The sequence below is a fragment of the Mustela putorius genome, unplaced genomic scaffold, assembly GCF_011764305.1.
Source record: "Mustela putorius furo isolate JIRA1106 unplaced genomic scaffold, ASM1176430v1.1 tig00000196_pilon_pilon_pilon, whole genome shotgun sequence".
Classification (NCBI taxonomy): domain Eukaryota; kingdom Metazoa; phylum Chordata; class Mammalia; order Carnivora; family Mustelidae; genus Mustela; species Mustela putorius.
This window is the reverse complement of record NW_025421310.1, coordinates 3,350,589-3,375,784: the sequence shown is the minus strand read 5'-3', so window position 1 is coordinate 3,375,784 and position 25,196 is coordinate 3,350,589. Positions and strand designations below refer to the sequence as shown.

Here is a 25,196-nt window from a genome sequence, read left to right as displayed (position 1 = left end):
CAGTAGGACACAGAGAGATAAATGTTTGGTCTGTGATCTCATCTGCTTGCCGGGAAGTGATTATCATTTCACCTGTAAGTGCAGTGACAGTGTCTGCATGGGGAGTACAGATCAATGCTAATTAATCCCAAAATAACTAAAAAATATTTGGGATTTCAAAGACTTCTGAAAGCTATTAAAAGTGCCAATAGGATGTCCATTAAGAGTGACAGAGGGGAGGCCCCTGGGTGACTCAGTCAGGGAAGTGTCTGAATTTGGCTCAGGTCTTGATCATGGGGTCCTGGGACCAAGCTCCACCCCAGGCTACATGCTCAGTGGGGAGTCTGCTTTTCCCTCTCTTCCTCCCTCCAAATTGTGTGATCTCTCTCTAAAATAAATAAAATCTTCAAAAATTTTTTTTTTGTTTAAAAAAGGGTGGCAGTGGTGCGCCTGGGTGGCTCAGTGGGTTAAAGCCTCTGCCTTCGGCTCAGGTTATGATCCTAGGATCCTGGGATCGAGCCTGGCATCAGGCTCTCTGCTTGGCAGGGAGCCTGCTTCCTCCTGTCTCTCTGCCTACCTCTCTGCCTACTTGTGATTTATGTCTGTCAAATAAATAAATAAAATCCTTTAAAAAAAAAAAAAAGGTGGCAGAAACAGATGGAGAGAACCTACTTTTGAAATAGTTTAGTCCTGGGTTGCCTGGGTGGCTCAGTTGGTTAAAGCCTCTGCCTTCGGCTCAGGTCATGATCTCAGGGTCCTGGGATCAAGCCCCACACCAGGCTCCCTGCTCTGCGGGGAGCCTGCTTCCTCCTCTCTTCCTGCCTCTCTGCCTACTTGTGATCTCTGTCTGTCAAATAAATAAAATCTTCAAAAAAAAAAAAAAGAATTTAGTCCTAATGGAACATGGAAAATACCATTTTATCTAACTAGTGAAAGAAAGAGGTTGATCAAATGTCTTAGTCAGTTTGAAGGCTCTATTTAAAGAAGATAATTCCTTCTCATTTCTGAGAGCACTGAGCACAGTGAAACTGAAGGGAAAAACAGTGTGGATGGAAGAAGAAAGTATATCCAGAGTTGTGTGAATAAATAGGGTATTGCAGGGTGCTTATTGTTCAGTATTTTAACAAATATTTATTGTGTAGTTTATGGGTTTCAGGCACATTTCTAGGCATATGGAATATATCAGTACACAAAATATAAATAGAAATCCTGGAATTTACTCTGTAGTTGATGAAAAATGGAACAATGCACCTGTGATTCTAAGTCACACAGTGCGTTAGAAGGTCGTACAGAAACAGGAAGAACATGGTACAGGTGATAAAAACATCAAGGATTTGAGATGGATTAAAGTTGTGATTGTCCCTCCCTCCCCCAGACCCCTACCTTCCTGGTCCCTGTTTGAGGGAGAGTGGTTTCATCGGCTCCTCTTTACCTTTCTATCTGGCACTTCTTGCTGTGGGGAACTTGAGGGGTCTCCTTGGCCTGGATTCCTGAATCCTGAATCTAGTCCAGGGCTTATATGATAAAGTCCACATTTCTGGCAACCAGTACAATATGAAGCCAAAGATTGTTCCTGAAATGGCGAGCAGTGTCTGGAGGTTTGGAGTTGAGGCTGAGTGGATAGTGTTCGGGGAATCATGTCTGCTTTATATCTGGTGGGAATTGAGAGGGCAGTGGGGGTGGGATTCTGTACTGGAACTACTGGTTGAGCAGTTGGGCTTCTGTTCTGAGGGTCTGGGGAGCCACAGAAGATTTGGAGCAGAAAAAGGAGGTGATCTGACTCATCAGGAACAAGTCCTCTGGGAAATTCTGAGTGGAGAACCAACTTTGGGGGCAAGGAAGGAGAAAAGTGCAGCAGTCTGGAACACTGATGAAGTTGGCTGGACCAGAATGGTGGCCGTGGAAGTGGGGGAGGTGGTTGGATTCTAGATCTCTGGGAGCTGGATGACTGCAGGGTTTGGGTCTAGCACCTACAAGAATGGAAACACTGTCAACTGAGGTGGGGTCAGGGGTAGGATTCAGTTTCTGGGGCAATACTCAACTGGTAGGAGGAGGAAAAGAAAGGTGACTTGGCTGTAGGAGCCAGTGTGTTCAGATCCTTAGGGATGACAATGAGTTGGGTGTTCAGCGAATGAATTGTAGGTCTTTATTATGTCTGCTGGGCACAGAAAATTGAGGGATGGGGGCAGAAGTCAGTCGTGGAATTGCAGCCTGAGGTGATCCGGAGACTCCAAGGTAAGTTACTACAACAGTCCAGGGGAAGGCTGATGGTAGCATCATAGCAATGGCTTTGAAGTAGGGAGAAGAGGTTGGTTTTTCTTTTTTTTCAAAAAAATTTTTTAAAGATTTTATTTATTTATTTGACAGACAGAGATCCCAAGTAGGCAGAGAGGCAGTAGAGAGAGAGGAGGAAGCAGGCTCCCTGCTGAGCAGAGCCAGATGTGGGACTTGATCCCAGGACGATGAGATCATGACCTGAGCTGAAGACAGACACTAAACTGACTGAGATACCCAGGTGTCCCTGTAGATGAGTCAGTATTTTCTTACTTGTCTTATTTCAGTTTTTATGTTGTTGTTGTTTTTTAATAATGGAAGCCTTTTATTTTCATATAGTTTGTGTATATTTTTTGATAAGTTTTATATTTGGCTTGAGAGCTCCTGCTCTATAATTTCACAAGTATGTTTTCTTCTACCATCTTGTAAGAGTTATATATTTTTATTGAAGTCTTATCTGAAATTAATTTTTCGGTATGATTAAGAGCAGAGATGAAAACTGGAGTTTAACCAGTTGGATACCCTATTACCACTGAACGATTTTTTTAAGCAGCCATTTTCCAATGTTCTGTAGCACCACCACAACCCAGTCTTTCAGGAAGAATCTAAATATGGGAGGCCCTCTCTATAACTTTTATAAATGACTGTTAGTTTTGAACTTGAATTCCAATGCATTATGTCAATCAGACACTCTTTTCTAATTTTATTTTTAAAAGATTTTATTTATTTGAGAGAGAGAGCACACACGCATGTGAAAGAGAACAAGTTGGGTGGAGGGACAGAGAAAGAGGGAGAAGCAGACACCCACTAAGCAGCGAGACCCATTCGGGACTCCATCCCAGGATTCTGGGATCATGACTTGAGCTGAAGTCATACCCTTAACCGACTGAGCCACCCACGCACCCTGTTTTCTAATTTTAAATTCATGACTTGCACTAACCTCATAGAAAAATTACTGCAAACTTTTTAAAAAATATTTTATTTATTTGACAGAGGGAAAGAGATCAAAGGTAGGCAGAGCAGCAGACAGAGAGGGGGAAGCAGGCTCCCCACCAAACAGAGAGCCTGATTCGGGGCTCAATCCCAGGACCCTGAGACCACCACCTGGGCCGAAGACAGAGGCTTAACAGACTGAGCCATCCAGGCGCCCCTAAACTTTTATATGAAAATAATTTTTGTATTTTTAAAAAAAGATTTTATTTATTTATTTGAGAGAGAGAAAGAAAGAGAGCGTGAGCAGGGGAATGGGGGAGGGAGGGAAGTTCATGTCACCCTTTCTAAGAGCAGGAGTTACTTAATTTGGATCCTCCCTTTGTTGCCCAACACCCTATGATTATGGGAATATCGTGATCTTTTTTTTTTTTTAAAGATTTTATTTATTTACTTGACAGAGAAATCACAAGTAGGCAGAGAGGCAGGCAGAGAGAGGAGGAAGCAGGCTCCCTGCTGAGCAGAGAGCCCGATGCGGGACTCGATCCCAGGACCCTGAGATCATGACCTGAACCGAAGGCAGCGGCTTAACTCACTGAGCCACCCAGGCGCCCTGGAAATATCGTGATCTTTTATTGGATTTGTGTTTCTGAAGTCTTTAAGGGCTGGAATGATCAGTAACTACTGCAATTTCAGATTTATTAGAGTTTGATTTGGACTTTTATATGAGCAAATTTTATTAATTCCAAGACTACATCTTCTTACCTAAGTGTTTTAGATTTAAGTTTATTTTAAAAAAGAGATTTAAATTGGAGTGCCTAGTTGGCTCAGTGGTTTAAAGCCTCTGCCTTCAGCTCAGGTCATAATCCCTGAGGAGGTTTCAGCAGGGAGCTCCCGGCCGCTGCCGCGGGCGCTCAATGTGCCCCCACAGGAAGGGGTCCCCTTGACCTGGCAGATGCATACTGCTCTACCCCGCCTGCTGCAGAACGCGAGTGTGGATCACCCCCCAGCTCGGCAACTCAGCCACCAAGAAGCCACTCACCTGGAACTCCTGGTTTATCCCAGGGGACTTCTAGTTTATAACACTCCTCACAACTTGCGTCTTTTCTCCATAAAGGTGGGCTCCTCTCCTTAGTCCTTCTGCCCGGGGTTTTGCCATAGCTTCTGTAAGGGCCTGCCGCTGCCAGAAGAACTTGCTTGTGGACCCCGGATGTAGGGGTGGGGGAAGGCCAGGTGGAGATGTCCAATTGGTGCAGCATGTGTATATCCACTAGGGTGAATTGAGATCCGATTGGCCACCTGTATAGGGGTGGGGCTCAATCAACCACATAAAGGTTGCTGTGCCAGGCTAGCAGAAAAAGAGGAGAGCTGTGACAGGAGCAGGAGGAAGAGTCCATGGGAGCGGAAGAGTCGGTGGAGTGGAGGAGCTGTAACAGCTCCGCGAGGGGTCCCACCACGGGGGGTTCCTGCACCGGCAGTCTCCAGCCTCTGGCTGTCCTGCCTCTGGCAGCCCCGAGCCAACGCCTGTAGCCCCTAGACACCAGTGGTCCAGTGGTCAGCAGTCCTGACATCTGCAGCCTCTGGCAGTTGCGCTGATGATGGTTCCGAGACGCCGGCGGTCCAGTGGTCAGCAGTCCCGACGCCTGCAGCCCCTAGACACCAGTGGTCCAGTGGTCAGCAGTCCTGACGCCTACAGCCCCTAGAGGCCAGCGGTCCTGAGACCCCAGTGGTCCAGCAGCCCAGCGGCCGGCGGTCCAGTGGTCAGCAGTCCCGACGCCTGCAGCCCCTAGACACCAGTGGTCCAGTGGTCAGCAGTCCTGACGCCTGCAGCCCCTAGAGGCCTGCGGTCCTGAGACCCCAGTGGTCCAGCGGCCCAGTGGTCAGCGGTCCAGTGGTCTGCGGTCCCCACGCCTGCAGCCCCTAGACGTCAGCGGTGCAGAGACACCAGCGGTCCAGCAGTCCAGTGGCCCAGCGGTCAGCGGTCCTGATGCCTGCAGCCCCTGGATGCCAGGGGTCCCGAGACACCAGTGGCCCTGAGATGCCAACGGCCCCTAGCCGCCAGCAGCCTCGCCGCAAAATGCCTTGCCACCCCGAGCCACGAGCGGCCTTGTCCGCAGCGGTGGCTTCCTCTGGGTGGCAACCTTCTCAGAGTGGCATCGTGGGGAGCAGAGTCTGTGTCATCCAGGTTGTCCTCGTCATCGTCGCTGTCATTGTTGCCTCTTTGTCGTCGGGAGCAGCCTCGTCCGGGAAGCGGTCTTGTCCAGAATGGCCTCATCTTGGGAGTGGCCTCTTCTTGGGAGCGGCTCCGATCATGGAGCGGCCTCATCTAGAGCAGCCTCATCCGGAGCGGCCTTCTTGGGAGTGACCTTGTCGGGATCATCGTCATCGCCTTTTCGTAAGAGATAGCCCTGACCGGTCAGTTTGATTCTTGATGCTTGGCGCGAAATAAAGTTTTATTTGACCTTCGCTTTGTATCAGTCTCGTTCCTTTGATCACGGACCCTAACAGCTTCTTCATCCTGGATTACAATTCTTTTATTCCCAAATAAGCCCATGTTTGACTGATAAGATAACTGGCAGTTTTGTGTTAAGGTTAACAGGTTTTGTGGACTCTTATTTGATATGTTTTTATATGATATGTTTTTACTTTGTCCTTCCATAGGGACCACCCGACTGTCCACCTGTAGCGGAAGCTCTCACCCCGCTGCAAGCCACGAAGAAAGGAACTACGTTACCCAGAAGACTGTGCGCCCAGCTTCCTGACCATGCTGACCAATGAGGACATAGAGAGGGCGTGTCCAAGAGGGCGGAAGGCCAGGGGGCGGGACTTCCCGCCGGCAGCTCGTGGAGGCGGTGCTCCCAATCTGCGTCCGGGGGAAGGAGCTAGAACCTAGGGGAGCCGACAGAAGGCACGTATGCACCGCGCGGTAGCGGGTTCGAGGTTCACTGTGAGCGCTAATGCGGGGAGCTGCGCTCGGGCCTTCTGCCCGCTGCCGCAGTTATCGCGCGTCCCCTGGCCCAGTTGAGCCCGCACGTTACGATGGTGACGGTCGGGCTGGCGTACCCGGCTCAGGTGAGAGCGTGTGTTCTCTGGACCTCACCGGCCCGAGCCCCAAGGGGGTGGGTCTCCTCGGGGGCACTGTCAGGCCCACCTCCCCAGAACGCGGGCGTTCGTGGGCGGGGGCCCATTTCTGGCCTCCCGTGGGAAGCGTGAGGAAGGGGTCGGCGCGTGCGAAGCCCCGGGCGCGTGTGAGACGAGCCTTGGCAGAGCTGGGGGTCCGACTGCTGTCTGCCGCGAGCAGCTGGGGCGGCGGGGTAGGGAACAGGGACACGGGGTGGGTTGGCGCTGTGCGGCCCGTCAGCGGCTGCCCGGGGAGGATGGGCTTGGGGCGCGGGGGAGACGGCTGCGAAGGACGCGGAACCGTGGTACTGGTGTCCCACGGCCGCGCGTGTGGCTGGAGCAAGACAGGAGGAAAGACTCTACGTCGGCCTTCTGCCTGCCGGTCTGGACGCGCTGCGGCGAGGCGCTGGTGTGAGGAGCAGGCTTCCGGGAGAGCTTAGGAGCTGGGTTTCGGACACACTGTTCCCGAGCTCCCACAGCAGAGGGGATGCCCTGGCGGCTGCAGTCTCTGCTCTGGACTCCGCGGAAGTGGGCGCAGTGATGTCCGTGTCGTGACCGCCCGAGTCCTGTCCCAGGACCGAGCCTGAACTCTCGGGTTTAGGCTGGAAAGATCTGGACGCTTCTTTGAGATAGGCCCTGAGAGGAAGGAACAGAGAGCTGGGACTGGAGGGCAGGTGGAGCACCTGCAGGCAGGAGGGTCCCGTGATCCAAGGCTTTATGGTGGGAGGGGAAGTTGCAATGAGGAAGGAGCCCTGCTGAGGTGGGAAGGGGAGGTGTGAAGGCAGGTGAGGGTCTCTGTTCTGAGGCTCAACAGACTGACTACTCCCCATGGTGCAAGGATATTTGGCTCTAGGAGGAAGCTTGGAAGTGCCATTGCTGAGATGGAAAGTTCATAGCAGCACTGACCTGAGCTCAGTGTTTGCCATGTTGCATCTGAGATATTGCAGGGATCTCTGAGTGGAGGTGGCAGGTGGGCATCTAGAAGCAAACATCTGGATTTCAGGGAAGGGGGTTCAGGTTTGAAGACACCACTCAGTGGTGGCAGGCATGCAGACTGTGTCGTATTTAAGAGGGGGCAGTCTGCAGATCATGGTGGCAATGCCATTACAGGGGAAGGATGGCGAGGATATTCTCCATGAACTGACCCACTTCTTGGGCACATGGATAGGGATGGCTGTCATCACTAAGACCTGAAGAGGTACAGTGACCATGGGAGTGGGGGTGGGGTGTGGGTGTAAGGGAACAGGCCTTAAGTGGGAGTCCAGGTGGTGGCACAGGATTCCCAGGGGCGGGATGCAAGATTTATCAAAAGGCAGAGCAGGGAGCCTAGGTGGCTCCATTGGTTGGGTGACAGCCTTTGGCTCAGGTCATGATCCTGGAGTCCCGGGATTGAGTCCCACATAGGGCTCCCAGCTCCACAGGAAGTCTGCTTCTCCCTCTGACCTTCCCCATTCTCATGCTCTCTCTCACTTTCTCTCTCTTAAACGGACAAATAAAATTTTTTTAAAAAAATTACAAAAAAACAAAAGAGTAGTAACAGAGATCAGATGACACTGAGTAAGGCATGCTACATTTTTCGCTCCACAGGTTCAGTTTTGTGACAACTCTTGCTGGAACCTGAAGCGTGTCAGATGGGATGACAGATTAGCTTAAGGGAAGAGGAAGTCAGCTGAGTCTCTTGGGCTGCGGTGGGAGAAGTGGGCCCGGCTTTGAATGAGATGAGGTGAAAAGAGGTGTGACTGGTGTGAGAACAACACAAGCAGCACTGGGGAGGAGGAGGGCTTAGGGGGTCTGATGCCTACATGGACTAGAGTGGCTAAAGTTGGAAGACGGAGCCAGGCAACATGGGGTGGTCCTCACCCCAGCACTCAGAGCAGTGCAGGGACTGCGTCTAGCAGGAGGGTCCCTCTGATGCCCTGGGATAGCCTGGGATCCTCTGGCATTTGGCAATTACTGGCTGGGAACCACTTGCAGAGTGACATATGGGGAAGTCAGAGAGGTGCCTGTGACAAGGGCTCTAGGTGTCAGTGGTGTTGTGGGTGAGTGGTTGTGACCTGGCATGTGAGAAAGGAGCGGTTCCATTGTGCAAATGCAGAGGAAGTGTGAAGATGCACTCAGCATCCTTGTACTCAGGGCTAAAGGCAGAAGGCTGAGCGTAAGTGACATAATGGGGCATGATCTGTGTGATCCTAGGAGGGTTGACTCTGAGGAGAGTGGCAGGGACTCTATACAGCGGCCTAGAGCATGGGTAAGACTGTCTCTCTCCCCATTTGTTCTTACTGATGACTGGCAACAGTGAGGCATTTGACGTGACAGAGAGGGGTACCCTAGAGTGGGACCTGGTGTCTCCTCTGAGTTGGGGAGCTGGGAAGGAGGGCCATGGCCTTGGGGGTCTTGGCTAGAGAGGCTGCTTATACACTGCTTGTCCTCTTCATGACAGGGCCATGTGACCTTTGAGGATGTGGCCGTGTACTTCTCCCAGGAGGAGTGGGGGCTCCTTGATGAGGCTCAGAGATGCCTGTACCACATTGTGATGCTAGAGACCTTGGCGCTTATAGCGTCCCTGGGTAAGGACCCTCATTCCCACACCATTGCCTTATATGAGGCTCTGCTCTTCTCCTTTTTCCAAGGATCTCTGTCCCTGCCAGAGCTGGGCCCTGGGCATTGCTTCCTTCCCTGGTCCTGGCATAGGTGTTGTGTTTGCTGGGCCTGGGCTTTATGAAACCCCAACATGTTCTGCCTTAAAGCCTCTCACAGAAGGGTTTGGTTTCTGAGCCTTGGACCTGCCTGATCCGTGCTGATTAGCCTTGTTCCTCCTTACTTTGTTGACTGTTCTCATTTGTGGAAGATCTCTGTCATAGGTTCTGCCCTTCTGTTTTTGTACTGCCTGTGTAGGGAATTATAGACACTGTCATGGTCAGTATTTGCAGGGAGCCCTAAATTATTTTTGCAAGACCATCCTCAGAATCCTCCTCCCAATAAACTTCTTTCCTGTAATCTGTTAGTGTTTGGGTCCCTCTGGGCCAGTGTCACCCACTTAACTTCCCTGTTTTCTCCTGAGGACATCAATCTGCTAGGTCCCAGAAAATTGCCTACATTGAACGGAGGGGTAAGGAGAACCCTGGGTACCTGATAGCTCAGACACCTCTCCAACCATAGGAAGGGGGATTAATAGGATCTGGTGAGGAGGAGCAGTGGGAAGGCATAATTTCAGGATTGAGTATAAATCATACCAGGAAACTGTTCTTTGCTCATTACTGTTTTAGTGCCAAGACTTGTGGCCATACTTTGCTTCAGTCCTTCTTTCCCGCCCTTGACATTTTGCCCACTTGTCATTTCTGCTGTGACTTCTAGTCCCTGGGTCTCCCCTACATCTATGTCCCTCACATCTTTCCCCTTTTTCTCTATCCACAGTGTTCTGCTACATTACCCTGCACTGTGTGTGTCATGAGATACGCATATAGCCCTAAATGATTGACCACCAGCTAAAAGGCAGTTGTCTTCTTCTGGGGTGGGACACACATTCTAAACAGTACATACTTGTCACCAACAGGCAAGGTCCTGCTGAGAACCTCTGACAGAGGAGTGAGTTGTACCAGACCTTTTTTGCTGGCACAGCACTGTATCCTACTTTCTTGCTAGTTGTGAGGTCCCTGTCTTCCCACACACTGTTCTATAACCATCAGAGGCCCAGTGCTACACAGTGTCTCCTTGCCGCACCTGCTCCTGGCTCCCTTGTCCTGAAAACAAACCCATGGATTCAGTCCTGGTTTTGTCCTACACACATTTGTAATGGGCTGTCCTGTCCCACCAAAGTCTCATAATACACTTCACTGGCATTTTTCTGCTCTCAGGTTGTCGGCATGGGGTAAAAGCTGAGGAAGCTTTTTCTGAGCAGTGTGTTTTTGTGGAAAGAGTGTCACATTCCAGGACTCCAGATCCAGCCCTGTCTATTCCAGGGGCTTGTTCCTGTGTTGTGTGTGTCCCAGCAGAGAAAGACATCTTGTACCTGGCTGAGCATGGAGGAGCGTGTGCTGGGCTGAACCTGTGCACTTGTGGAAAACTGTGCTCATTTAGTTCATACTTAGACCAGAACCAGAAGCAGGACTGTGGCAAGGAGGACCTTGGAAGGGAGGACCACAGGGCTTTGTTCATAAAGAGCAAAATCCTCGTGTCAGACAATATTGTCACCTTTGGGGAAGTTGAGGATGGTTCCCTGGGAAGCCTGGGCTCTCTCCAGCACCAGGTGAAGAGCATCCACACAGTGGCAGGTGGGGCAAGGCAGTCTCTCACATTCCGCGAGGGCAACACAGCATGGATGGGCAGGCCTGCCACAAGAAGGTTAAATTCAAGGAGCGGCAGAGTGCTCACACTGGAGAAAGCCTTCACGAATGTAGTCAGTGTGAAAAGTCCTTCATCTCCAAGAAAAGACTTCTTGAGTACCAGAGAATCCACACTGGAGAACGACTTTATAAGTGCAGCGAGTGTGAGACGTCCTTTGTCTACAAAAGCAGACTTCTTGAGCACCAGAGAGTCCACACTGGAGGAAAGCCTCACGAGTGTAGCAAATGTGGGAAGTTCTTTAAGTACAAATCTAGCCTTAATCAACACTGGAAAGTTCACACTGGAGAAAGGCCTCATCAGTGCAGTGAATGAAATCCTTCCCCTATAAAAGCAGACTTCTTGAGCACCAGAGAATCCACACTAGAGAAAGGCCTTACAAGTGCAGCGAATGTGGGAAGTCCTTCATCTATAAAAAGAGACTTCTTGAACACCAGAGAATCCACACTGGAGACAGGCTTTACAAGTGCAGTGAGTGTGGGAAATCTTTCTTCTACAAAAGAATACTTCTAAGGCACCAGAGAATCCACACTGGTGGAAAGCCTCATGAGTGTAATGAATGTGGGAAGGTCTTTAGACACAGAACTAGTCTTCTTCATCACTGGAAAATTCACACTAGAGAAAGGCCTTACAAGTGCAGTGAATGTGGGAAGTCCTTCATCCATAATAGGAGACTTCTTGAGTACTAGAGAATCCACACTGGAGACAGGCCTTATAAGTGCAGTAAGTGTGAGAAGTCCTTTGTCTACAAAAGCAGACTTTTTGAGCACCAGAGAGTCCACACTGGAGAAAAGCCTTTTGAATGCAGCCAGTGTGGGAAGTTCTTCAGACATAGCTCCACCCTCCTTAAACACCAGAAGGTTCACAGCACAGAAAGCCATCTCAGCACGGTAAATGTGGAAGTCTTTCATCCACAAAATAAAGATTTCTTTTGCACCAGAGAGTCCACACTGGATAAAAGTTTTAAGAATGCAGCAAGTGTGGGAAAACTTTCATAAAAGGATTTGAATTCAATGAGCACCAGAAACTCTGGAGAAAAGCCATATGAATGTAATGAATGTGGGAAATTCTTTAGACACTGATCACTGATCCACTCACATTCAACACCAAAATGTTCATGCTGGAGAGAGGCCTTGAATAAGTGTAATAAGTATGGGATGTCCTCCATGGACAAAAGAAATCTTGAGCAAAGAGAATTCAAGCTGGAGGAAGAAGCTTTGAGTATAATGGATGTGGGAAATCATAGGAAACCTCGTCAGCCTCAAGGACAGACTTACTCAGCACCACAAAGTCCACACTGGAGAAAAGCATTTCTGTGCAGCAAATATGGAAAGTATTTTGGTGGAAGATATTGCTTCATCAGGCCCCAGAAAGTTCACAGGAGAGAAAACCCTTAGTAGTAGACAAACACCTTATTTTTTAAGCCATGTTGAAGCTTGGAGGTTATGTGCCCTTTGGGGCAGGTTTAGGATAGAATTGTGGTTTGCCAGTGTGAAGGGGTGAACAGCTTTTGTGAGTCACAGTGTCATGTCAGGAGCACAGTATGAGTCAGAAAATACTTCTTATTCCTAATTTAGCATCCTTTGCATTGCTTCCTAAGACATCCTGGGAAATACTGCAGGGCTTTGTGATTAATAATGATGTTGCAGTGCGTTCCTGTGTCATAACCTACTAAGGGATAATCTGATAGGTTGGTATCAGTTTGCATTCTCACCAGAAAAACCAGAACCAGAGTTCCAGTTTCTTTATATCCTTGTACCTGGTATGGTCAGACTTCCTAATTTCAGTGGTGTAGTAGGTGTGTAATGGCACCTGGTGATTTTAATTTGTATATCCCTAAGATGTGATATTTAGATGTTTTTCATGTGTTAATTTCCAGCTATCATATCTTTGGAAATTTCTGTTTGTATGATGTATTATGTTAATTACTGAGTTTTGACATTTGCCCATGGATTATGGATAAAAGTTTTCTATTTTAAATATTTGCCAATATATTCTTCCAGTCATGGTGGTGTTTTTTTCAGTTGCTTTTCTTGTGAAAATAATTTTTTAAATTTTAAGGAAGTCAAATTTGTCCATTCTTTCACTGGATATTCTTTTGATCTTGTATATAAGAAATGTTTGCTGAAAAAAAATTGCCAAATTTAAAGACATAATTTTCTCTTTGTTTCTTTAAGTTTTTTTTTTTTTTTAACTGACATGTATGTGCCTCCTTTTAGTTAATTTTTGGACATTCCTTTAAAAAAAAAATGGATATCGGGGCACCTGGCTGGCTCAGTTAGTAGAGCATGTGACTCTTGATCTCAGGGTCCAGAGTTTGGTCCCCACCCTGGACATACAGATTACTTAAAAAAAAAAAAAAAGTAAAAAAGAAAAAAAAACATGGATACCCAAGAGCTGCTACCATATTGATTTAAAAGATTATTCCTTCTCCCTTGAATTGGCTTTTGTATCTTCACTGAAGATCCGTCATTTCTCTGTATGTTTATTTCTGGACTTTCTTCTATTGCATTTATCTATTTCCTATATTTTCATGTGTTGAATAATTTTTTAAAAAGATTTTATTTATTATTTATTTGATAGAGATCACAAGTAGGCAGAAAGGCAGGCAAAGAGAGATAGAGGGAAGCAGGCTCCCTGCTGAGCAGAGAGCCCAATGCGAGGCTCAGTCCCAGGACCCCGAGATCATGACCTGAGCTGAAGGCAGAGGCTTAACCCACTGAGCCACCCAGGCGCCCTGAATAAATTTTTTTTTAGTTATGTCTTGAAATCAAGGTCATATATTCCTATAACAGTCTTTTTCAAAGTTGTTGTGGTCATTCTTGGTCCTTCACCTTTTCATATGAATTTTAGAATCCATTTGTCAGATGAATGGATAAAGATGTGGTGTACACACACTCACAATGAAATACTACTCAGCCATAAAAAATGAAATCTTGCCATTTGCAATGATGTGGTTGGAACTAGAGAGTATTATGCTCAGCAAAATAAGTCAATCAGAGAAAGACAATTATGATATGGTCTCACTTATATGCAGAATTTAAGAAAGCAGAGGATCATAGGGGAAGTGAGGAAAAAATAAAACAAGATGAAATCTGAGAGAGACAAACCATAAGAGAGTCTTAATCATAGGAAACAAACAGGGTTGCTGGAGGGGATGACAGTGAGGGGATGGGTAACTGGGTGATGAACATTAAGGAGGGCATGTGATTGGGGCACCTGGGTGGCTCGGTGGGATGGGCCTCTGCCTTCAGCTCAGGTTGTGATCTCTGGGTCCTGGGATTGAGCCTTGCATCAGACTCTGCTCGGCAGGGAGCCTGCTTCCCACACCCACCTGCTGCTCTGCCTGCTTGTAATCTCTCTCTCTCAAAAAATAAATAAATAAAATCGTAAAAAAAAAAAAGGAAGACATGTGATGTAATGAGCACTAGGTATTCTATAAGACTGATGAATCACTGACCTCTACCTCTGAAACTAATAATACATTATATATTAATTAATTGAATTTAAGTTAAAATACAAGAAAAAAATAGAATCCACTTATCAATTTCTATATCACAAAAAAACCTATAAGGATTTTGTTTCAGATTGCATTTAGTCTTCAGTTTAGAAGAAATACCGAGTGTTCCAATCCATAAACATGATATGTCTCCTTTTATTTAGATTTTATTAAAGTTTTGATGGGGTGCCTGGGTGGCTCAGTGGGTTAAAGCCTCTGCCTTCGGCTCAGGTCGTGATCCCAGGGTCCTGGGATCCAGCCCCGCGTCGGGCTTTCTGCTGAGCGGGGAGGTTGCTTCCCTTCCTCTCTCTCTGCCTGCCTCTCTGCCTACTTGTGATCTCTGTCTGTCAAATAAATAAATACAATCTTTAAAAAATAAAATAAAATGTTTTTCACAGTGGGTTTTTTTTTAAGATTTTATTTTTAAGTCATTTGTACACCCAAAGTGGGGCTTGAACCCACAACTCTGAGATTAGTTTGCTTTTTATAGGCCTCACATATCTTATATATCTCCAAGTATTTTTCTCTGTCTGATGATGTTATAAATGGTAAATTTTACATCAAATTTCAATTTGCCAGTTGTTTGGTGTTACACTGAAAGAGATATTAAGCTAAGGATAGAAGCAATCCTCCTCAATCTTATAAATGAGGTCACAAAGAAATGCTTACAAGTATTATGCCTTAACATCCATTATTAAAATTTTCCATGATATTAAAACAAAGGGAAGATAGCTCCTCCTTTCTCTTATTCAGTTATCCTGGAGTTCCAGTTTCATTCAGTAAGGCAAGACGATGGATAGGTAACATTTGGCAAAGAAGAAATAAACCGCCTAAAATATTTCCCATGTTGTTGTCTTCACCTCAAGTCCAAATGTAGATACCAGTTTACCGCCTCCACCCACCCCAGACTCCTGAATTCATCACCCATTCACTGTTCTTTTCTTAGGATCCATCATCTTCTGTTACGCTATACAACTTAATATAAGTTATGAATTGCATATTGCCTTTTCCATCAACTATGGAGTAAGTTCCAGGAGGGATTATTTTTTTTTTTTTACATTTTTGCATTATATATTCCATGTTCCTAGAAATGTGCCTGAAACACATGAGGTATATAATTGATGTGGTCTCTTTAAAAGATTTATTTATTTTAGAGAGAGAGCAGCGGGGAGGGGCTGAGGGAGAAAAAGAAACCTATGCTCAGCTCAGAGCCCAATGCAGGGCTCAATGTCATGACCCCCAGATCATGACCTGAGAGTCAGAGTCTTAACTAAGGACACCACCCTGGCGCCCTGCAGCCATAATTGATGTTTTAAAATGTTGAACAAAATGACAAAGCACATTTAACATTTATTTGCCCAGCTCTGGATATACTTTTCTAACTTCACCCACAGTGTCTTTTCCTTCAGTTTCACTAACCTCAGCGTTTTCAGGAATGGCAAAAAAACTTTCAAATCTTCTGAAAAGCCCCAATAGGCATTTGATTGGCTTCCATTGCTCACTTATTAGATCTCAGATTCCTTTCCTTCCATTCTTTTGGGATTTTGATTGTGTATTTCAAAAGCAGGTTTTCCATTTCAGTTTTTGCCACTACTGATGGATATCTTCCTAAGTACTTTTTAATAGCTTTCATTGGTTTGCTTGGTCTGAAATGTTTTCCAGTTAATCTCTACTCCCCATGCAGACACTGTCACTGCCCTTATAGGTGAAATGATAATCATTTCCCAGCAAGCAGATGAGATCCTGGAATTACAGAACTTTGTCTCGGTGTATACATCCCCCTTGCACAGATGCTGCCATGGCCATCCCTGTCCTCGGAGCAAACAGTTTGGGAAGGAGCTCTTTTCAGGTGTCTGATTCTCTCCCTCTTATTCTGCTCTTTCCCCAGCTGTGTTCTCTCTCTCAAATAAATAAATGTTTTAGTGATGAGATCAAATTTACCTTTATTTTTACATACTAATGGTACAAATATTTAAGTGCCATATATTTAAAAGTTTCTTTTTTTTTCAGATTTATTTATTTATTTGAGAGAGCACAGGCAGGGAGGGGCAGAGGGAGAGGGAGAGCAGGAGTCTTAGGCAGACTTTGTGCTGAGTGCAGAGCCCAAGGTGGAACTTGATTTCATGATCCTGAGATCACTACCTGAGCTGAAATCAAGAGTCAGATGTTTAACCAACTGCACCACCCAGGCACCCCAATAAATGTTTTTTTAACAAGTTGATAATGCATATTTATCAGTAAAAATATATCCATATACATATGTGTGTGGTTTGTTTTAGATGCTTCTTGTTCTGTGTCCCTGACTTTTCCCTGCATGTGTTTGTGTGTGTGTGTGTGTGTGTGTTCATGTTCATTCTGGACCATAGTTTTTTTTACTTAAGAATATATTCTGGAATGGGCGCCTGGGTGGCTCAGTGGGTTAAACCGCTGCCTTCGCTCAGGTCGTGATCCCGGGGTCCTGGGGTCGAGTCCCACATCAGGCTCCCTGCTCAGTGGGGAGCCTGCTTTCGCCCCTCTCTCTCTGCCTACCTCTCTACCTACTAGTGCTCTCTTGTCTGTCAAATTAAAAAAAATATATATATATATATTCTGGAAGAAAGTCCAGTCAGTTGTGCTATAATGGAATGTATGTGTTCCTAAAAACCATCAAGCTATGCAAAATCCAAAATAAAAATCACAGGGCTTGAGTGCCTGGGTGGCTCAGTGGGAGCTCTGTCAAATAAATAATAAAAAAATAATAAATAAATAAATAAATAATTTTTTAAAAAATTTATTTGACAGACAGAGATCACAAGTAGGCAGAGAGGCAGTCAGAGAGAGAGGAGGAAGCAGGCTCCCTGCTGAGCAGAGAGCCCGATGTGGGGCTCGATCCCAGGACCCTGGGATCATGACCTGAGCCGAAAGCAGAGGCTTTAACCCACTGAGCCACCCAGGCGCCCCTAAATAAATATTCTTAAAAATATTTTTTTTATTTGACAGAGATCACAGGTAGGCAGAGAGGCAGGCAGAGAGAGGGTAGGGAAGCAGGCTCCCCACTGAGCAGAGAGCCTGATGCAGGGCTCGATCCCAGGACCCTGGGATCATGAACTGAGCTGAAGGCTGAGGCTTTAACCCACTGAGCCAGCCAGGTGCCCCCAAATAAGTAAAATCTTAAAAGAAATCACAGAGCTTATTGAAATTCTCAAAATGTAATCAGTAAAACATAAAAAAGAAGATAGAATCCTAACAAATGCCATAGCACAGTTTTACACATTTAAAGTTTGAGAAACACATAAATACTGTAATAAATACAGGATTTTAGCCTGAAATTTGTAGAAGTGGGTGTCAGAGGGTTGCAGTTGTGAGTTATTTTATGAAGTAATGGAAGGAAGTTTACTTAAAATCAGTTGCCTAAAATTTACCCACCAGAAGTGAATGGGCTTGGCTCCTAACACATGGTGAATTGGCATAGCCAGTAGATATTTGACTTGTCCTTATGTGTTGCCAGTGGCTTGAGTGGGGCTTCTGAGGAACTAGGATAATGGAGCTGTTATGAACCAAGATGATGACTACTGGAGACAGCAAATTCAAACCCATCTGGACGTGCTGAGTAGGTGAATAGAGGTATGTGTCAGTTCCTGGAGGAAGTGTGATGTATAGATGAAAATTTTGGAGTCATACAGAGAATTATCAGAGACAAGCCTGGTTGAGGTTCTATTGCAGTGAGTATGTATAGAAGAGAAGTGAGATCAGAGACCTGAGCCTCACTTGGCGCTCTCTTGTGTTCACCTTTGTGCTCCTCCTAGTCCTCCTATCCTCTTTTCCTTGCCCTTTTCTGGCTGCTTGATCTCCTTACACCTCAGCAAGCTTTTTTTCATCTCTTTCTGGCACTTTCTCTACCATTCTGCATGAGTGACTGGTCCTCATGTCTCCCAGTGTCAACTCCTTTATCACCTGTACAAATGGCTGCCCACACCCAGAATACAGAAAGGAGCTCTTTCCCCCTCCTTTCAGTTTAAACATGTACATAGATCCTTTATCAGTTTAATTTTTGTTCCACTCTAATCCTCCCTGCCCTCTCCCTCAGTTTTATTGATACATCTAGAGCAACAGGAGAACAGGAAGCTTACATTTTGTTAGTAGGTCACTGGCCATAGTGGTGAGTTGTGCCATCATCATTTCGTAAAAGTAATTGAGTATGTTTCAGGATATGGAGTAAGAAATATGCTATGGATAAAATTATGGCTCACTGGGTTGGATGCAGTCACTGATAATTGAAGCAGGAAAGCTATTTTCTGAGGAAACCGGAGCCTGGCTTGTTTCACCTGCTTTTGAGTGGCTAACATCCATTCCTGCTCCATTTTCATTGCCATGATCCTATCCGGAATATTCTCTCCCACCCCTGACCTAAAACTCTGAAACTAGCAAAACTGACTGCGGAGTTTCGGGGTACATGCATTTGAAAAGCATGTTTATCAGCTTCCAGCTACGGAGCAAACGCGTTTTGTAGAGTAACGATGTGTCCATTTGGATCTGTGTCCTTTCGAAGCCATCTGAAATAATACCTTTGGCCTCTGAAGCAACCTGGCTTCGTGGAGTCTGAAATAACATGTTTCTAACACTTTGACGATCAGTTGCTGCGACGAACCCAGAAGTGCGGGTGCTGAGCTTTCTTGCGAAGGGGAGCTCCGGCCTTGTTTGCCAGGCCATTTCCCAGCGATCCTCGCGGTGCTGCCTGGCTTGCCGGGGAGGTTGTTGTGGGTTCATCCTTCATGGGAGTCTGCGGAGCTGTGGGAACTACATCACCCAGATTGCTCTGTTGGAAGGCCGGTGGCGTTGAGCCAATGAAGGCTCAGAAGAGGGCACGTCTGTGCAACTCGTCATATTGGGGCGGGGCTTCTGGCGTCCTCCTCTTGACGGTCGTCTTGGCTGCCTTTTTTTTTTTTTTTTTTTTACTTATTTGACAGTAGGCAGAGAGGCAGGCAGAGAGAGAGGAAGCAGGGTCCCTGCTGAGTAGAGAGCCCGATGTGGGGCTCGATTCCAGGACCCTGGGATCACAACCTCTGCTGAAGGCAGAGGCTTTAACCCACTGAGCCACCCAGGTGCCCTTTTTGGCTTCTTTAGAGCTTACCTTGGTTTAGAAGATGGTGCAGCAGTGGTTTGGGAGTGAGGTGATAAGATCAGAGGAGGGGCAGGAGGAGGCGCTGTCCCCACTGCACAGATTTGGGTCCAAGACTCGGTGACGCCGCCAGGACTGCCTGCGCCGGTGTCTGCTTCTCCATAGAGTCCGATGGCCGCAGCCGCGCCCAGGGACTCGGCTGAAGTAAATGCTCGTCCCCCAGGCCCTCCCCCGCGACCCCATCCAGACCCCGAAGGCAGGCCCGAGAGCGGGGCGCCTGTTCGCGGCCCTGCCGCCCAGGCCCGGGTGTACCCGACAGGGAGTCGGAGGTGGGCGGGGACCAGTGTGTGAGCTGGTTGGGCTGCGTGGGATCTCGGGCTCAGGGCTGAGGGGCCGGCTGGGGCGGGGTTTGCAGGGCGTCTGAGAGGGGTTGGATTCTGCCCTCAGGGGACAAGCGTGAGGCGGAGATGCCTGGAATGGTGGGCTGAGCTGGGGACCTTCGTGAGGACCCTGGACGCCAAGGGGACTTTGGCCAAGGGAGGGACTGGATCTCCTTAAGGGTTTTAAGGTTGCTGGGAAAGAGAATAGACGGGGGGGGGGGGTTGATGAGGACACTGGGGTGCCGGAGGTGGCGTTCTCATGCAAGGTCACACCCCTGGTCAGAGCCCTCTGACCCTGAGGCACAAAGGTTAGCGGTCCAGTGGAGGTCACTTGGCCGCAGGGCTGGGCAGGCATATGGGGAGTTCTGAGCCCGTGGAGCCTGGCCATGGCTACCTTCCTCTAGGGCCTAACTCTGTGGTCATCTGTGGGCTCATGAGGCCCACACGGATCCATGGAGGATCTCGGTCCCTTACTGATCTGAACCCTCCCAAATTGTCTCTGGAATTCAGTGTCCCGGAACTCTGCCTACTGCTCTCCCAGTCCTTGTGTCTGGGAGACCTTGGAGAAACTCCAGGCACGGAGTCCTGAGTCTCCAAGTTACATGGAAGAATTCTTGTTTCTGGCAACCAGTTGAAGGTGTGGAAGGTTATTCAGGAATAGGTGCCAATGCCTGCAGATCCTTGGAGGGAACTGGATTTCCCTTTTTGCGGAAACAAGGGCACAGGAGCAGGACTAGAATGCCTGCCTTTGAGGTCAGGTGTCAATTCTGGAGATAATAGAAGGTTTGATTAGGAGTAAAGTGATCTTACCAAGGTTTTAACAGGCCTCGTGTGGCTGCCCAGTGGAGAATGGACTCTGGGATAGGAGGGAGAAGAATGACCAAGAAAGGCCTGTAATAGGCCTGGCAAATGTTGTTGGGCATAAATGAAGTGGGAGAAGTGGTTGGATCGTGGACTCATTTTTTTTTTTTTTTTATTAAGTAGGGCCAACCAGCTTTTGATGTGGAAGGGGAAGAAAGGAAGGAGTCAGGGATGACCCCAAAGGTTTTGGTCTTAATAGCTGGAAGGATGGAAGTTCCATCAACTGAGATGGAGTAGTCAGTAATGGGAACATTTTCAGTGGGAATATCAGGAGGCTGGCTTTAGCCCTGTTAAGCCCGAGACATTTCAGAGACTAGTGGAGGCATTCAGTGGGCAGTTGCACACATAGGTTGGTAGGGAGAGGGTTTCAGGATGGAGCCATTCCAAAGGTGATTGCTGTAGTGTCAACCGGAGGGGAGCTGTGGGTTGCATTTGGGAAGGGGAGTGTTCAGGTTCTGGTGGTAATACTGTTAGCAATCCAAGAAGAAAGTAGTGTGAGCCTAGAATGGGGTCTTCACGTTGGGCACCTGGTTGAAGGTGGAGAGTACTGGGTACTGGTGAGGGAGAAAAGTGGCTGGGAGGGAAGTGTGGGCAGGAGGATGATCTGGCAGGTGACCAAGGTTTCCAAGGCAAAAGTGGACATGAGAGGAATGTGGAGAGATGGAGTAACTGAGGCAGGATAATGTTCCCCAGGACTTTGTGGTGGCCCTTGGGTAGGACATGGGATGTTTCAGTCAGGATGGTAGGTTATTTCAGAGTCTGCTGTGGTCATCTGTGGGCTTTTAGGCCTGGGATAGGGGACCAGTGGGGCTGAGTTTTGAATGAGGTGTGACTGGGTGTGAATGCGTGTGACTGGAGGGCTCAGGAAGTACAGCACAGAAGTTGAAGAGGGCGAGATGTCTGAGATGTGCATGTGGTTCTGGTTGGTGAGGTTGAAGCAAAGTACAGAGCCAGCTTTCTCTCTGTGAAGTGGATGCTTTCACAGCAGGGTTCTGGACTGCCCTTTGTAGTGGAAGCCCTTGGAGGTCTGGATAACGTTGGATTATATGTAGATTCCATTTGAGTCTGCCAAGCAATCACTGTCTGGATGCCATGTGCTAAGTGATACAGGGGGAATCTAGGGAGATACCTGTGCTGTGGGGCAAGGGGGTAGTTGTGGTGGCAAAGTGAGTGTGCCTGTGGGCTCCAGAGACCTAGAAGGTACAGTCTGCATCACAGGTACAGTGATGTGCATGTGGAGAGGGAATGTGAAGTAATGGCCCCAGGTTCCTGGTATTGCAGACTTAAGGTTGAAGGGAAAGCTCAGTTTGGTTGAGTCTGGAACACTTAGTCTGGAGAACCACAGGGGTATTGCTTAGCAGGAGCATTGGGGCCATGTCTGCCAGGCCCAGAGTTTAGCTGGCATTTATCAGATGTCCTGCTGTTGTCGCTGAGGGTTGTACACAGTGATTAATGGGACCATGAGGAGAGACCACCAGTGGTGGCAATGGAGTAACTCTGTGGAGGAAGGGATTGTGGGTCCTTGGGACAGGGTCTCTTTGGGGTTTCATCTGTCTCTGTCAGGACAGTGTGACATTTGAAGACGTGGCTGTGTACTTCTTCTGGGAGGAATGGGGTCTCCCTGATGAGAATCAGAGACGCCTATACCATGATGTGATGCTGGAGAACTTGGCACTTGTGACCACCCTGGGTAAGGCCTTCATTCCCTCCCCCAGGGACCTGGGATAAGCCTTTCTGCTTTTATCCCAGGGATAGCTCTATTTTTCTCCCATCACAAACATGGGCATTGCTTCCTTCCCCTCTGTTCCCTGGTCAGTTGCAGTCCTTGGGGCTGGGCTGAATGTACTGCCCCAAAGCCTCACTGGGAAGGTATGCGGGGTCAGTAGTCTTGCAGTTACGCTAATGGCTTCCACCTTGCTTGCCTTTCAACTGTCTGTCTGACTCTGTCCAAGTCCACAGCACCTCTCTGCCTGGTTTTGCCCCTTCCTATAGGTGATGACATTTCCTGTCCCTGCCTGCTCAAGGAACTGTAGTCACTGACATGGTTGGTACTTATGTGGACTATGGGCAGTTCTTACGGGATCCTCCTCTGAGGATTTCTTTGTAATACTAGTCTTCTTTCCTATGGTCTGTATGTGTTAAGTTGCTCTGGGCCAGTGCTCATCACTCACCTGTCTCACCTTTCCCTTAAAACTTGCATCATGCAGGTCCCATTTAGTAGGATACGTGGGAAATCCTTTACCCGCAACTCTGGCTTCATTCAACACAAAAGGGTTCACACTGGAGAGAGGCCTCAGAAGTGCAGAGAATGTGGGGAATTCTTCAGTGACCCTCAGTTTTCTCAACACCAAAAAATTCATATCAGAAAAAGTCCTCATGAGTGCAACAAATGTGCAAAAGCTTTCAGCCGAAGTTTTAACCTCATTAGACACCAACAAGTTCACCACCATATGGAAAGGCTGTATATGTGCAGCAAATGTGGGAAAGCCTTCAGTCAGTGGTCTGCTTTTGATTCAGCACCAGAAGGTTCACAGTGCAGATCAGCTTTATAAGTGCAATGAATGTGGGAAAGCCTTTAGCCAAAGGTGTAACCTCATCCGACATGAAAAAGTCCACACTGGAGAGAGACCTCATGAGTGCAGTGAATGTGGGAAAGCCTTCAGCTGAAAGTCTCACCTCAATGGACACCAGAAAGTTCACATAGCAAAGCCATAGCCATGCAAGGAGCAGGCTTTCTGCATGTTTGATATAATGACATTGGAGGAGAGCTTTTGTAAGGGAGATATCTTCCTGAAGTTGAACTCATACATCAGAATATACACAGGGAAGATTCCCTGTAAGTTTCAAGTATGAGGGAAACTTCTAGGAATAATGCTGTGCTTCCTAACCAGCTTGGGGTCCTTGCTGAAACTGTGACTGCCAGTTTTCATGGTATAAGGCAGCTCTAATTCCTGAAAGGCCCCCGTGGTATACATCAGTTACCCCAGTGTTTAGGGAAATAGATCTCTGTTCTGTCTGGAGAAAATAATGAGCAGCCTGAGTCTTACAGTGATGTCATTCCCTTCTCTCTAATTAATGTGTATACCTGACCCAGTTTTCTCCCAAAAGACCTAATCTGGGTTCTACTGGTGGCTTGCAAAGAAGGTTTGTCTTCAGGGACATTGTTTTCATTTAACACTTGTGGTGGTTTTTTTCCAGTCTCCATGTCACCAACCCATAAACTGTCTGCCTATGATTTGTGCAATAATAAAGGCCTTATTGTTTAAACCACCTTTAATCCTTGGGGTTTTATTCACCAAGAGATTGCTTTGAAAACATCATGAAGGTGTAAACAGTTTGTGTGAGAGTTCCCAACTTTGGTGCGCCTCAGAAGACAAAGTGTGATGGCAGAGAATAACTCTTCAGTTTGGGCTTAGTTCACTTTGCTGTCCAAGGCCTCCAAGGAAAGACTGCTGGCTTTGTGCAACTAATATGCAGCCTGGAAGCCAAGATTTTTTTGTGGGCCCAGATTGTGCTCACATTGAGGAGCAGCTACTTGTGAAAATCCCCCGTGTTTCTGGGATTGGTTCCGTGGTCTATAGTGCATATCATGTAAAGACCACATGGCTAAGGGGAATCTCTTCCCCAGGTCCTTCAGAAGAGCCATGTGCCCTGATGCCCGGGATTTAGTAGGGTAGTGATACTGGTTTTAATACTAAAGGGCTCACAGAAATCACAATTGATGAGAAACATTGGATTGATAGGGAGTGCTGGAGCCCTGCAGTCAACAAGACTGAAATCCCTCTTCTAAAAGTTCACCCACAGCTATTCCAGTGGCTGTGGCTGTGTTGGGTGAGTGTGACTCCTGGCCTGTGTAACCCTAATAGCAGAGGTCATTGGCAGAGAAATTAAGGTTTTATGGATTCCTGTAGCTTTCTGGGCTGTTGACCTTAAGACTGTTATTGCACATGCAGGAAAACAAGGATAGAGAGAAGGGAGATTTCTTAATCCAGCCATACGGCCTTTGTGGCTAAGGTGGAAACATCCTCCATTGTTCACCAGTATTTGCTATCATTGCCATTCCTCCCAAAGCATCAGGAGAGAGGTGGTAGAGATATTAGAGGGCTGCCAAACCTGATTAAAAAAAAAAAAAAGGAGTGGGAGAGATCCTTACTTTTATTTTGAACCATTGCTTAAAACTTTAGGATATAATGACATATAGTAAACTGCACATATTTAAAGTGTGTAGTTGGATAAGATTTGGCAATATAATCTACCAAACTATTATAGTTGTGATAATGAGCCTATAAGTTCCACACATATTTACCTTTTTAAAAAATGTTATTTGACAGAAAGAGATCACAAGTAGGCAGAGAGGCAGGCAGAGAGGGAGGAGGAAGCAGGCTCCCTGCCGAGCAGAGCGCCCGATGCAGGGCTCGATCCCAGGACCCTGGGATCATGACCCGAGCCGAAGGCAGAGGTTTTTTTTGTTTTGTTTTGTTTTTTTAAGATTTTATTTATTTATTTGACAGAGATCACAAGTAGGCAGAGAAGCAGGCAGAGAAAGAGAGGAGGAAGCAGGCTCCCTGCTAAGCAGAGAGCCTGATGCGGGGCTCGATCCCAGGACCCTGGGATCATGACCTAAGCCAAAGGCAGAGGCTTTAACCCACTGAGCTACCCAGGCGCCCCGAAGGCAGAGGTTTTAATCCACTGAGCCACCCAGGTGCCCCCCCAC

The 25,196-nt window shown here is 47.3% G+C and overlaps 1 protein-coding gene across 4 annotated transcripts in view; it reads left to right on the top strand.

The window, feature by feature from the left end:
- The first annotated feature begins 6,007 nt into the window (after positions 1-6,007).
- The window catches only part of LOC101683162 (zinc finger protein 549-like), a 43,324-nt gene continuing 24,135 nt past the window's right edge, over positions 6,008-25,196 (top strand). Inside the window, exons 1-3 of one of the 4 annotated variants that reach the window (XM_045077352.1) lie at positions 6,014-6,255; positions 8,744-8,870; positions 10,263-11,332. In XM_045077352.1, coding sequence (XP_044933287.1) covers positions 6,223-6,255; positions 8,744-8,870; positions 10,263-10,975 — 873 coding nt within the window. In that variant the 5' untranslated portion in view covers positions 6,014-6,222 and the 3' untranslated portion in view covers positions 10,976-11,332. Of the gene's footprint in view, positions 6,256-8,743; positions 8,871-10,157; positions 11,333-25,196 lie in introns of those variants that run through there. The other 3 variants (XM_045077350.1, XM_013048123.2, XM_045077351.1) reach the window with 3 other exon arrangements.